We start from the raw sequence: 13,631 nt of genomic DNA, 5'->3' as shown, positions 1-13,631 counted from the left end.
TTTTGCGTTACTGGAGCTGCCCACCTCGCCTCGTCCCTAATGAACCCCTGTCAGAACTGAGTGGTGTTGCCCTCCTCAGAGGTTACCGCCAGTCGATGCCCACCGCTACAGTGCCCCGCCAAAAGCGTCGTCACCTATAACCACATACCCGTGGTACTTCCGGCCTCTGAGGTGAAATGTCACGGAGGGGGAAAGCGGGCTCAGTGGTACACAGAGAGGAAGTTGATAAATATGCCGTTGACGCCCATCTTTTATAAAAAGAAGGGAAGTGAAGACGGTGGAGGAAGCTAGTGCAGTAACTGCACAAGGGCGAGCTGAGGCGTCTTAGAGCCCAGAGAGTGGCGAACACACCAAGGCCATAGACGCCTTATACATCCACTGGCACTGGCGGCGGAGCGGACCGTGCACGTCCTGGCAGAGCGTGCTAAGTGACTGAGGACACAGACGCTGCGCTTGCACACCAGGGCACACCGGCGTGGCGAGCGGCTGGCACCCGGGCCCAGGGTGTGCTGAACTCCAGGCGCACTAGGCCGGAGTGTGCACTCCACCACTGCATGCTGGGCATTGCGTCTCATGTAGGAGCCCTGAACCGGTGCCCTCCGGCTCCAGATTCCAACCGGGGCGCCCCCAAGGGACGAAGGAGAAGGTAACCCCTGTTCAGCCATTTTATACTACACTCGTCTCTCAACTGAATGATAGGCCAGGTGTAGGTGCCCTAATGAGTACTGTACCCTCTTTCTCTCCTGACAGACACAAATTGGGTTTGCAAGCTATATGGTTCTCACAGGGGATAGGGGAGTCCCATTTTAGGATGCAGCTTGGGGGTTTGCGCACAGGGCCGCCCTGGGTCCCCGGTCCGAGAGCGGTCGTTTATCTCCTCACAACAGGCTCCCTCGCTGTGGTTACATATCTTAGTAGCACTTAGCTCACCCCTCTCTCCACCACGTCGGGTAGTGCAGCTGCGGTTAGGGGTATCTCTCGCTCGGCAGCATGGACGTCACAGGCTGCCTCTAAGCTCTCCTCACTGCCTAGGGACCAAGAACATTCCTCTGGACCCACACCTGCGATCCCTGCTGATTTAGGTGGTAAGCTTACATTTTGTTCATCCAAGCCACATCCTACTACTTGTTGGAGCCATCCTGCTGATTTTGGGGGAGCTATAAATTGAACCTTACCAAGAAAGCTATACTCTGTACAGTTTTCTGAAATAGATTACTCAAAGCTGCTACGCAAGTTACTAAGTGACATCACTGCTCAACAAAGGTGCCCCCGCTGGTGAAGAGATGGGGACAATAAAACTGGCCACGGTCCATGAAGGTCGCTCACATATATCATAACATTTATTCCGCATGACGGCTCCTGAATCAAAAGCCATATGGTGCTTGCCCCTGAACCCCAAGTGCAAGTAATGTGGATTTAGGTGCAGGGATATCGTGAGGCTGTAAATATTTTTTCCACATGGTATTTTGTTCGTAAATACTACAATCTACAATGAATGAGAAATAGCCATGCAGACATGGTTTTTCCACATAAAAGTCCACACGGAACTTCTAATTTCATGCCAGTTCCATTAACCGCCACTCTTAGCTGATGGTAAATGGTAGCCAGGGTCTGGGTAGCGAGAAGTGCTTCTTTTGTAAGTAAAAAGGTGCCGGTGCGCAAAGCTCTCCTCTCAAACACGTGGCTCCTGCAATTAAATGTGAGAGTACGAAATACTGAGGCAGCGTAATCCTGAAGCCATCTCAGACCTCTTTAATCTATTTACAGCCGCACCCTGTCCCTTCAGCTCACTCTCGCTGCTTTCTCCCTTTGTGAGGCTTTTTAGTTTTTCTCTTCCTCCGTCTTTCTCACGTGTCTTTGCTCGCAGTAAATGCTTTAGGCAGAAAAATAAAGTGCCGGCCCTCAAAAATAAGTGCTGGTGCCACGTACCGGAAAGAACAAGCACGAATTAAGCACTGGTAGAGGGTGGGATAGTGGCAGTGGGCAAGGAAGCATGTGGACTGGCGTGATGGAGAATTACATCGCCCCTGTGCGGTAGTGGGGATCAGGATCGGCTTGGGACCGGGTTAGGGCGCACTTGCAGCCCAAACCTAAAGTGATTTTACTAGTTGGATTTTTCTGGTCTATCGTTCTCACACCTAGGAAATCCAGGTGCTGGATCTTCGGTTTAGTTATGATCAGGGTCAATGGAATTATGCGATTCTGCAGCCGCTGCTTTTTTTCGTATAATAAAGTATTTGCCACAAGTGCCAGGTAATTCTTCATCTCCTGCATTATCTGCAGATTTTAACAAAAAATGTTTTAGTTCAAACATTAAAAGTTTCTAAAAACATGCTAAGTGTTCACACGTCACGCAGATTGGAAGTCTATTCACAAAGATTAACTGGTCATCTTTTATTTGCTTATTTAGGTATTTGGTTGTTAAATTTGTACTAATGAGGTGAAATCTTTTCGCAGACAGTATTATCAATTCTGAAAATGGCAAAATAATGAAGTAGTGCTAGAAAAAATTTGCCAAATTATGCCTCATAATTGCTTTTATTTGCCGTATGATTTGGTACTCCGCTGTCGCATAATTTGGAGTTCCCCACATGTGCAGATATTACAACTATCATAATGTTTCACCCACAATCTAGCCATTTTACGAATGGTTTATGGTTTCTAAACAAGAGAGGGTCTACCAAAACCGCCAGCACACTACTTAACATATGAAATCCGTATTATGTTTTGGCCATTATCACAATAAGGGCGAGGATGCAGCCTTGGTGGGCTCTTCGCTCAAGTCTCAGAGGGGCTGAACACTCATGGTTGGGCCCAAATCACACCCTAACTGTAATATCCAAGTGTAATCCTGCTAGAAAATTGACCAAAGTAACATCTAGTCCAAACTCCAATAAAATTTGCCACAGCTTCGACCAGTTAACGTGGTTGAATGCACAAGAAAGATCCAAGAAGACAGATATATGGGTCAATGCTTGGCTATAATGTATTTACCTATGATCAAATGAAGATGAAGGCATTGCTCCATCCTACCTAGACCTTTCACGGTACCCTGACCACCTCATGCACAGTCTCTGGTTACAAGGGCAGCATCTAGTGACCAAGCCCTGCCACAACAGTTGCAAATTAAACATTGTATTGTAGTGTAATTGACTTACTACAATGCTTATTATCCCTGACGAAGTAGTGAAGCTCTTTAACAAGCTGTAATGGAATCCAAGGTTAGTGGTTAATGCAGTGCTTATAGGGATTAGTCCTGTGCTCTCAAGAAAACAATCCAATGCATTTACTCCAGTTTCTTTGTAGTGCTTTGCATTAACAGGAGTTAGGAGTGATCATTATTGAGGAGTGGTATGTGAGTTCATGCAGATGGTTGGTGGGACTAACAGATGAGATAGAGGGATTTAGGGACTGATTCAAAGTTTGGCAGAGCGGTTGCTTCATCACAAATGTGACCGATTTCCTGTCTGCTGTATTACGATCCCTTTATAACCTTTGTGGATCATAGTACGGCGGACGGGTTATCTGTCACATTTGTGCTGGAGTAACCCTCCCGCCAAACTCTAAATCAGACCCTTAGTGTTGTTAGGTTGCAGCTAAGACTTTCAAAGAAGGAGTGGTTGTGATTTTGATAATTTGGAATGAAATCATGACAATTGGCAGAAATACATTAATAACGATTATGCCAAACATGTTGATGCTGTGCTCAGAAAGAGAAGACAAGTGGAAGATGGAAAGTAAGAAGAGGTCCCATGGAAGAAAGGTAGAGGGGATTTTTTCATCCACAATTTGGGGTATACAGAGAAAACTTTTTGAGTTTTGAGCAAAAACCGTCTCCAAATAACCTTTATAAAGACAGAGGCTGTTCAGCCCCACTAAACTTAATTTTTTACCTCACAATCGGTGGACGTGGCCTGAGGAATGGATAAAGTATACCAAATGCGACCATTCCTCCAAGTTGCACACACTGCTCCAGTTGAGACCTACAAGCAATAGTTTAAATATTACCACCAAAAGTGGACACATTATGGCTGTTGGACCTCCATGACTAGACAAAACACTCCAGATGTGGTCTCTTTGTCTGGAGACAGTATTCCAGATGAGGAGGCCAGAAATGGACCCACTTCTCTAGATGTTGCTTGCAGAACTGAGAAATGGAATTGCAATTCAGAACTCACATGCTTCCCCCTCTGCTTTTATTCTAGGTAGACTGCCGCAATATGGCTGCAATAGACTCTTCATGGGAGCTGATGGTGTTTGTGGAGGAGCTGGGGCCTGACGCAGAGCCTGTTACCCTGAGGGTGACAGGGAACACCCATATTGGCGGTGTCATGCTGCAGACAGTGGAAGCCATTAGTGAGTACAATGTAAACATGTTTTCATGATCAGTGGGAGGCATTTGTGGCTGTCGATATCTCTGTTTCTATGGCAAGTGAGAGGCTCCCTTGGATTGTTACTGTGCTGATTTCCATAGTCTGTGAGAGGTGCTTCTCTTGTACTTGAGTCTCTGATCAGCAAGAGGCCTCTTTTTTTTAGGTGATGGCTTGTGTTCCATTTGGTAACGAAGGGTCACCCTCTTGCTGCCTGTCTGAATGTTTCTCTACTCAGAGAGTGACACTTCTTACTGTCCACGAATGTGTTTCTTTGGTCAATGAGATGCTTTCCGAGCCTTATCATTTAGCCCCCAGTGGGTTCTGTGGTCGGGTCCTGCCCTTCTGTCTCTCTCCAAAGCAGCTTCCTGTTCTGGCTGAGCACTTATCTTGTAGGCTGACTGATACCAGCTCTGAGTGAGAGGAGGAAGTGAGTGAGCGCTTTGTCATTGGCAGCCAAAAATAACCCTCAAGAGGGTAAGAAAGGGTGAACAGCACGAGACTTGCTGGACACAGAGACTTCATAAAGGGACTTCCATTATATCCCCCTTGTCACCTGCTCCATTAACACACCCACCACCTTCACCTACTATGACATCATCCCAGTTAACCCGACCAATGTCCCATTCATTGACTTCTTCATCACCTTTTCTGTCTTCTCCTCCTACACTGCCTTCATCATCCTCTCATTCACATCTTCCATCACTGCCTTCATTATTTATTTTATCATCTCCTTTACATCCTCCAACACTTTCTTGGTCAAACCTCCATCATTTCATCCACTAGCCTCTCCACTTCCTCTGTCACATACTTCATCACCTTTTCACCTCTTACATCACCACTTCTCCTTCTCCCTTCTTCATCACTCCTGCATCATCTCCCCCATCACTTTTACTACCTCTTTTTCATGACCACCACCATCCCCTCCATGACCTCTATCTTGTCACCACATTACCTGCTTTTTCGTCTGCTTCATCATCTCCTTTAACACCCTTTACATTGCCCACAAACTCTATCATCTGCCTCTCCTTTCGATATCTATACATTAACCTCCTTCATGGCCTCACAAATGGCCAGATCTAGCAGCTTCTTGATCATCTGTTCATCACAGTCAGATGTACATCCTCCACCACCGGACCCATCACGTCCTCCATTACTTCATCTGTTCATCTGTCTGTGGTGGACTTCATTGTTTACTCTTAGTTCATAAAGCGTGTGCTGCTCATGAGAAAAACAGTTCAGGGAAAACAAAGGGCAAACTAAGGCAAGTACTCCATACCCCTGGGGTGCACCCAGTTATTTGCCACACTGTCCATCCCCTTCACCCAGCTGAGGTTGGGAAATGTTCATGAGTACAACATGCACTCACAAGTTCATTGACTATTACGTTTATCAGAGGGCATCTCTGCTGCAAACTCCAGCCATTACAAAATGGGAATAACTGCTCACTGCCAGGTTTACCGGGTCCTTTTTGGATCACTTGTTTACCATGTTGGTGAAAAAAAAGCCAGACATTTTGCATCTGCTCGGTACAGGTGGAAAATGTCGGAAGGACCGCTGGTTGGTGTAATAAGTTGTGGGGCAGGAGTGATGGGCATGCTCGTGCCTGTCCAGACTGCAGCAAGCGGTGGGTAGGGCTATGGGATGCTGTTTGCCGCATCCCCAGCCCCTATAGCCTCTCGTAGAGGCCAGGTAGCTCTGGGACTGGAAGTATTGGGCCTGGGGATTTTGGTCCTGATAATTCCAAACACAGAAACACTCTTTGTTGCAAATTGCATTATTTCATTATGTCATTGTATCGTTATGAAGACCATAACCTTAACCATCTTTACCTAGTAACTCCTGCCTACTGAACTCGTCTCTTCACCCTAGTCCTACAGGCAGGGCTCCCTCCTCTCCTCAAACCCTATTGTTCCAACCACCCACCTGTGGGAGGACCAGGATCATCGCAGTTACCACCTTATCTTCTTTCTCGCCCTCTTAACGAAAACTCTTGCAAGGATTTCCTTCAAGTGCCCCACCACCTGTGTCACTGATAATATCCTCGCCAACTCATTTCAATATATTCTATAAAAACATCCGCACCAAGAAGACTCCCATGAAAATCTGCAACTTGCTCTTTGCCTGCCTCCGACACGTTTGGCACCATAGTTTGCTCCATACTCCTTAACAAACTGGTATTTCAGAAATCTCTGGGAACGTAATCTGCTATTCATCATACCCTTCACCTTATGTGATGTTGCTACATGACCCTACCGGCTCTGGACCTGCACAGGTACCACTTATTTGGCTCTCTGCTTATTTGGCTCTCTGCTCATCCCACTTGTGTGTCCCTGTGTAATATCTGTAGAAAGCATCATATCCTTCTTAAGAGTTGACTACCATCTTTTTACCAATAACACAAAATGATTTTCACATTTCTTCTCAAGCTTGGTAAATACTTGAAATGTTGGCAGCCTCTCTACCGACCACATTGGATGAGCATTTACTCTCTCAGGATACAACCAACCAAAGAGTGAAATACTTTAGGTTACCTAATTGAAAGCCCCTAGATCCACCTCTTTGCAACTCCAGTCTACCCACTCCTGTTTGAGCCATCTAGGGATTCTCTTCCATAGGGACCGGAGTCTGTCTACCTAAACCACTTCAAAAGGCACAACACTTGAAAATTCTACTGAAACCCAAACCTTTGAGATCAATCCTTAGACATTAGGTCGCCCAATCTCTCCTCCTTCCAGTCACTTGCTAAAGTCCTGGACATTGACACCCATGCCCTAACCTTTCATGCTGTGTCTGGCCTGACTGCCACTAAATAGGATGGCTCCTGGTCATGGTCTACCACCAACCTCTGTGGACCTTCTTGACACTATGGACAAATCTGTCCATGGCCCTTCCCCTGGCTGAACCCAAGTTATCTCCTGCCACATCCAACCTGCCTCCATTGATCACAAGTCCTCCACCCGCTCAAAGATCTAGATTAACTTTCTTTAACCTCTTGATTCAGTGCCATTGGAATGCCCATCCCATAGGGTTACTTGGTATTGCAGCAGTTGGTACTTGACGTAGACTAGCATGCTAGCACACTGATACCATTGCTAAATGAGTCCCCCACGCATCCAAAAACACTCTTTGAAATTTATGTCTCACTTTTAGTTCCTGGCTATGGCTCAATCAGACAAAAATTCTGCCAAGCAGCCCACCAGCTGTGCTGGGGCTTCTGGAAAAATAGAGGTTGTGTCTTATACAGGACCAGTTAGTCTTAGAGACAGGGCCCTGGACAAAACAAACTGAGTAAAAACCATACCCAGAGAGGCTTGGAATAACCAGGAGCCAAGGATCTAGAATGCTGTGAACTGAGATTGTGAAAGCCAAGGATTAGTGGAATGAAAGGGAAATAATGGGAAAGTTAAACATGTGTACCGGGCATAAGGGTTAGGCAAGCAGTTTTCAGAATCACAGCAGGGGAGAAGTATCTCAGACAAATAAGCACCTGAACATGGACAAACAAACACTAGAAATAGGTCATTTGAGAACAGTTCAGCCCATGTGCAAGGAGACAAGTGCAGGAAATCCACACGGCCTTAGCACATCCAATTGTAGATCACAAACTAAACACTCGAGAAAAGAAAGCTTCAACCATGAGCATATCACAATGACTACTTTAACCAGCAGACACGGCCCGTCCTTTAGGGCGGAGGGGCCATGCCCCACCACCATTTGCCCCTCATGAAGAGTGTCTGTCAGGCTGAGCAAAGGTCAGCCTGACAGACACTCTTCATGTTCAGGTCAGGCAGCCAGGAGCAGACATGCGAGATTTGTGCAGACTCCTGGCTGCCTGAGCTGAACTTTGCTGGGCTGAAGAGGTCACAGCCCCTATGGGCGTGACCTCCTCGGCTCAGCAAAAGTGCCTTGAGGCCCTCCCCCAGGTGACGAGGAAAGCATCACCCATTGAATTTGACCTGAGCGCTTCAGGTTTAAGCTCTAAAGCGCCCAGGGCGAGTGTCAATCAGTGACACCTTGTCACAGAGTGGGGTGGGGTCCGCAGTCTCACTGATCCCATCCCACTCTGTGACGAGGCTGGGACTGCTGCCTTCCCTCATTGGCTGATCTAAGGTCAGCCAGTGAGGGAAGGCAGCAGTCCCAACCCTCCTAGGACCTCCGAGGCTGACGGTATGTGTGTGTGTGAGATCTTTTTAAATGAATGTTTGGTGCGTGCCTGTATGTTTGAATGTTGATGAGTGTTGTTAATGGATGTGCGTGCGTGCGTGCATGCGTGCGCAAGTGTGTGAAAGTGTGAGTGTGCTTCCCGCCCGCCCCCCTTCCTCCTATAACTGCCGGCCGCTGCTGGTAACCAGCCCCCTCTCTTATACTGTACAGAAAGCAGACTCTCCAGGCTGTAAATTCTTAAATTGACAGATACAACCAACATACCTTTATCATTGATACCAATAGGTGGAAGATGATAAGATCCAACCTCACTGTCAAGCCCCCACAGAAACAATCCACTACATAAACCACTTAGACACATATTATGTTGGAAGGTTGTAAGCCCCCCCAATGCCTCATACTCCCTTGTGGATCTAACAGTCATCCTCCACACCTCATCATCCACACTTACCCGGAACTAGGAGACTGTCAAATTACCTCCCCCTTGATGACACTATCCAATGGAAAACACACAATTGCAGACCCAAGTCTACCACATAAAGTGCATGATTGCTTGAGAGACTGGAAGTTGTAGCAATACATATATATATATATATATATATATATATATATATATATATATATCACTTTTGACCTCTGATGAGGTTTTGGAGCACTTTTTGTTTTCGGACAGGTAGTCATACCGCGTAGAATGTTTACAACATTTAGAAACTTTGTCATGGATATGGAAATACAGCTTAATTTGATGTTGATCACACAGCTGTAGATACACATGCCTATGCCCAAAGCTCTGCTCAGAAGACTTTAACCGGTGCAATGAAATGCTGCGTGCTGAATACCAAGGGTGCTTAGTCTTAAATGTACTTTATGCCTGTTTATCCACTACCAGACACTCCCTGCCTCTTTATCTCACTCCTTGCTTTCTCTCTTTGTGACTGGTTTTCCATCTTTCTCTTCCTCCGCCTTTCCGCTTAGTGTTTTTCCCTCTTTTGCTCTCGGAAAATGTCTAATGTGGAAAAATTAGTACCAGTCCTCAAAAATGAGGGTCGGTGGCCCTCACAAGAACCACTTGCTTAAATTAAGCACTTTCATTACAGTTTATTAGTAGTCTGCTATGTAATTTGCTGTGCAATCTATTATATAAGGTTGTCACACATGCTTAGCAGGCTATCATGCCAAGTGTCATTCAAAATGTCCTGAAATGGTTATGTAATCAGTAATGCTTCTAAATGGTGCTTTTGACCCACCATTCCTCACGGCTCTTTCGGGCCCCAGCCCTGCTAAACTGCAAATTGTCAAAAAACTCTCAAAGCAGTTAGCATAACTGGAGCTCAGATGAGGAGGAGGAGGTGGAAAACTGAGTAGAAGCCGGTTTCGTGTTTTATTTTTATTGCACCTTTTCGTTTTCTCTCTCCCCCCTAGTGATATGGAGCCTTCTCCTATTTACTGGAGAACTAGGAGTTGGGGGTGGGGTGCAGTCCGGATTGTGATATTTTAAGAGATCTCTGTACACGGATGATTCTGATTTCGATTTGGCATTAAAGCTGGTGGACCTAGAAGCACAGGAATTGTAGCTTTGTTTTGTTCTCCTAGAGGAAGAGATGTAAAGGTACTGATCTAGGAAGCACAGGAGTTGTGTAAAGCAGTGGGAGGCAGGGGTGGCACCTAACATGTCTGGGCTGATGATGCCTGGATTACAGCTTTTGTGGGGAAGCTTTTCAGTTTATTATGGACGGAGCACGGTATTGCTGCTGATATTTTAAGGCAGATGCACCATGCTGGGTAGAATTGTTTGGAGGATTCTAATAATTATATAAGACAAATAGCTTAGTAGTAGTTGATTTTAAAACAGATAGTTTGGGTTGGAAATATTTTAATTTTAAGTATATTATACAAACTAAGTGAAGTAAGTCATGGCAAATGTTCTGATGGGCACAGGAGAAAGTAGACGGAGTCACATCGCATAGAGGAGGCAGTTTTGAATCAACTGCATAATCAGATTAAAGAACACTGGGAGAGGAAGATAGAGGATGGGGTATGAAATTTGAGGATGGAAAATGTAATTAAAGTCTTAAGATCACACACTACCAAACTTAGAACAAAAATCAAAAAGATTTTTGGGCCAAACAAACACTATTTTAAAGGCCTTCCTTTAGGAGGATTTGTGACTATGACTACGATTAGAGCAAAAGTGAAATCAAAAAGAATAATTAGAGGATTTAATAAAGGCACCAGGTGGGCTAAAGGCTGTAAATATCAGAGGAAATTATATTGGTAAATGTTTACATTCTACCAGGCCCTAAGCATGATAGCTTTATGGATTAAATGGGAAATCTTTTGAATGAACTTGAAAGGGACTATTTGATCTTTCAACCCTTTAGGGGAATTCAGTGCTTGAATGTCCACAGGAAAATCAGAGATTCTTCTCTTGGGTTGTACAAAGCTATACTATGAATTCCAGATCATATAATGAATAGTGTTAAACCAGATGGTGAGGATTTTTTAAAATAATTTAATAAAGCACTTTATTGAAGTTTTGAACTTATAAGTAAACATCTTATGGTACCATCCTTCCCTCCTCATCGTGCCCTTAGACCAGTGGCGGCCAGCAGTTTTAGGAGGGAAGGGGGCGGGCAGGAAGCACACTCACACTTTCATGCACGCACGCACGCACATCCATTAACAACGCTCATCAACATTAAAACATACACGCATGCACCAAACATTCATTTAAAAAGATCTCACACACACACTTACCTTCAGCCTCGGAGGTCCCAGGAGGGTTGGGACTGCTGCCTTCCCTCACTGGCTAACCATAGGTGAGCCAATGAGGGAAGGCAGCAGTCCCAGCCTCGTCACAGAGTGGGATGGGGTCAGTGAAGACTGCTGACCCCACCCCACTACGCGACAAGGTGTCACTGATTGACATTCACCCTGGGGGTTTCAGGGCTTAAACCTGAAGCGCCCAGGTCGAAGTCAATGGGTGACGCTTTCCTCGTCACCCGGGAAGGGCCTCGAGGCACCTTTGCTGAGCCGAGGAGGTCACACCCATAGGAGCTGTGACCTCTTCAGCCCAGCAAAGTTTAGCTCGGGCAGTCAGGAGTCTGCACAAATCGCGCATGTCTGCTCCTGGCTGCCTGACCTGGGAACATGAAGAGTGTCTGTCAGGCTGACCTTTGCTCAGCCTGACAGACACTCTTCATGAGGGCCAAAAGGTGGGGGCATGGCCCCTCCACCCTAAAGGACAGGTCGCGCCTGCCTTAGACCACATCCGTATCTCCTACTTGCTTCTCTTGGCCTGCCCTCAATTAACAGTCCCCTTGCAATCCTTTTATTGTGGGATGCTGTGTTCTGGGCCAGTTTAACGTTTCTTTGAAAATATTAGAAGATGTTGTATCTTGTTTTGTGTTGTAGTAGTGGTCCAGTTTGGTGTCTTCCAATCTTTCTCCTGTCGCTGGGTAGTTTTAGCTGCTTTTTCCATGGCCAAAATCCACCACAATTTCATAATCCACAAGTTGTTTTCTGAAGATGTTCATGTGCCCCAATTAGGTAATATAGTTTGTTTTGCTGCCAGCAGTATGGATTTTCCTTTTTCTATTTTATAACGGGTATATCAGCTATGATAAACTCCCCAACAATATGACATCTGGACACTCTGCTACACAGGAAACTGTCACTGCCTCGATTATTTGCACTGCTCATTCCTGTAGGGTTTTCAGATATGGGAAGGAGCATAGTATGTGTCAAGGAACTTAATTCTTCATATATACACTCCAAAATAACATTTCCCATTGGTGTGCCTTGAGACCCAGTTTTGCTGGTGTAAATTGCCACTGTTATAGAATCTTCAGGAGGGCCTCCTCCGGTCCTTCATTTCCTACAAAGTTGTTGGCTTTAGTGAGAATGTTGCTCCATTGGTCTGTGGGTTCCTAGATATCAAACTTTACGGTAATCCTGTCGCGAGATTACTAAAGCGTGGATAACTGTCTTTTGCAGCCTCAGAGAAGAGCCCGATAATTTTCTAAGGGATTTTAATATCCCAAAACATTTGCCAGCTAGGTCGGTGATCTGATTGCCGAATGTGAGGCCTAATTCAAACAGAAAGCCAAGGTTCTTGACCTTGGGGTACGGCACCGGTAGGGAGCCAAGTGCAGATCTCCACCAATCGGGGGTCCAAATGAAGACCCCCCCCCCCAGGAATAAAGACCTTTGTCTTGCCTGCATTTAATTTTAGGCAATTAAGGTCCATCCATAGGTACACCTCAGACAGGCAAGAACATTAAGAGGCAGCAGTCATGGCCTAGTTCTGCGACACAGTGACAATAATCTGAGGGGCTTATTTATACTTGTTTTTCACTGAATTTGCATCATTTTTTAATCGCAAATTTGGTGCAAAACTAACTCCATATTTATACTTTGGTGCAAGACCAGTCTAGCGGCAAAGTTATGGAGTTAAAGTCATTTTTTGGACGTGGAAACCTACTGTGTGTCAATAAGATGCAAGGTAGGCGTTCCTGTGCAAAAAATGACTCTTTGGGCTTAGCATCATATTTTTCCACCGTGCTAAAATCACACACGTGGGGGGGGGGTGTCAAATAATGGTGCAAAGCTTGCTTTGCGCCATTATTTAACGCCTGGGTGAGGGCAGACGTTAGAGAACCTGTGGGCCTATTTCCATGGTGGAACACCATGGAATAAGCCCACAGGTGCCCTCGCTAGCCCCCAGGGACACTACCACCCACAGCAGAGGGACAGCAGAGGATATGGGGCCCCATCCCAGGCAAGTATAGGTAAGTACAGGTAAGTACAGGTAAGTATTTCTTTTTAAAGTGCCATTGGGGGTCCTCAAATGTGCCCCTCTACATGACACTGGGTGCAATGCCCGTGCCCAAGGGACCTTGGTCATTTGTGCTAGCTATTGGGGTAATGGGCATGACTCCTGTCTTTTCTAAGACAGGAGTCATGTGGTATGGATGGTTTTGCGTCAGAAAATGATGCTAGGCTGGTTAGAGTCATTTTTTTTACTCTTAACCTGCCTAACGTCATTTTTTGGTGAAAAACCCCTTTCTCCCATACCGCCACCCCCACTTGGCT

The 13,631-nt window shown here is 45.7% G+C and overlaps 1 protein-coding gene across 2 annotated transcripts in view; it reads left to right on the top strand.

Moving 5' to 3' along the window:
* The first annotated feature begins 255 nt into the window (after positions 1 to 255).
* FERMT3 (FERM domain containing kindlin 3) overlaps positions 256 to 13,631 on the top strand; it is a 77,415-nt gene continuing 64,039 nt past the window's right edge. The window contains exons 1-2 of one of the 2 annotated variants that reach the window (XM_069207106.1): positions 256 to 646; positions 4,206 to 4,356. In XM_069207106.1, the coding sequence (XP_069063207.1) occupies positions 4,221 to 4,356 (136 nt within the window). In that variant the 5' untranslated portion in view covers positions 256 to 646; positions 4,206 to 4,220. Of the gene's footprint in view, positions 647 to 977; positions 1,086 to 4,205; positions 4,357 to 13,631 lie in introns of those variants that run through there. The other variant, XM_069207107.1, reaches the window with a different exon arrangement.

The sequence above is a fragment of the Pleurodeles waltl genome, chromosome 9 (assembly GCF_031143425.1).
Source record: "Pleurodeles waltl isolate 20211129_DDA chromosome 9, aPleWal1.hap1.20221129, whole genome shotgun sequence".
Lineage (NCBI taxonomy): Eukaryota > Metazoa > Chordata > Amphibia > Caudata > Salamandridae > Pleurodeles > Pleurodeles waltl.
The sequence above is the reverse complement of the archived record's forward strand: the minus strand, read 5'-3'. Positions and strand labels throughout refer to the sequence as shown.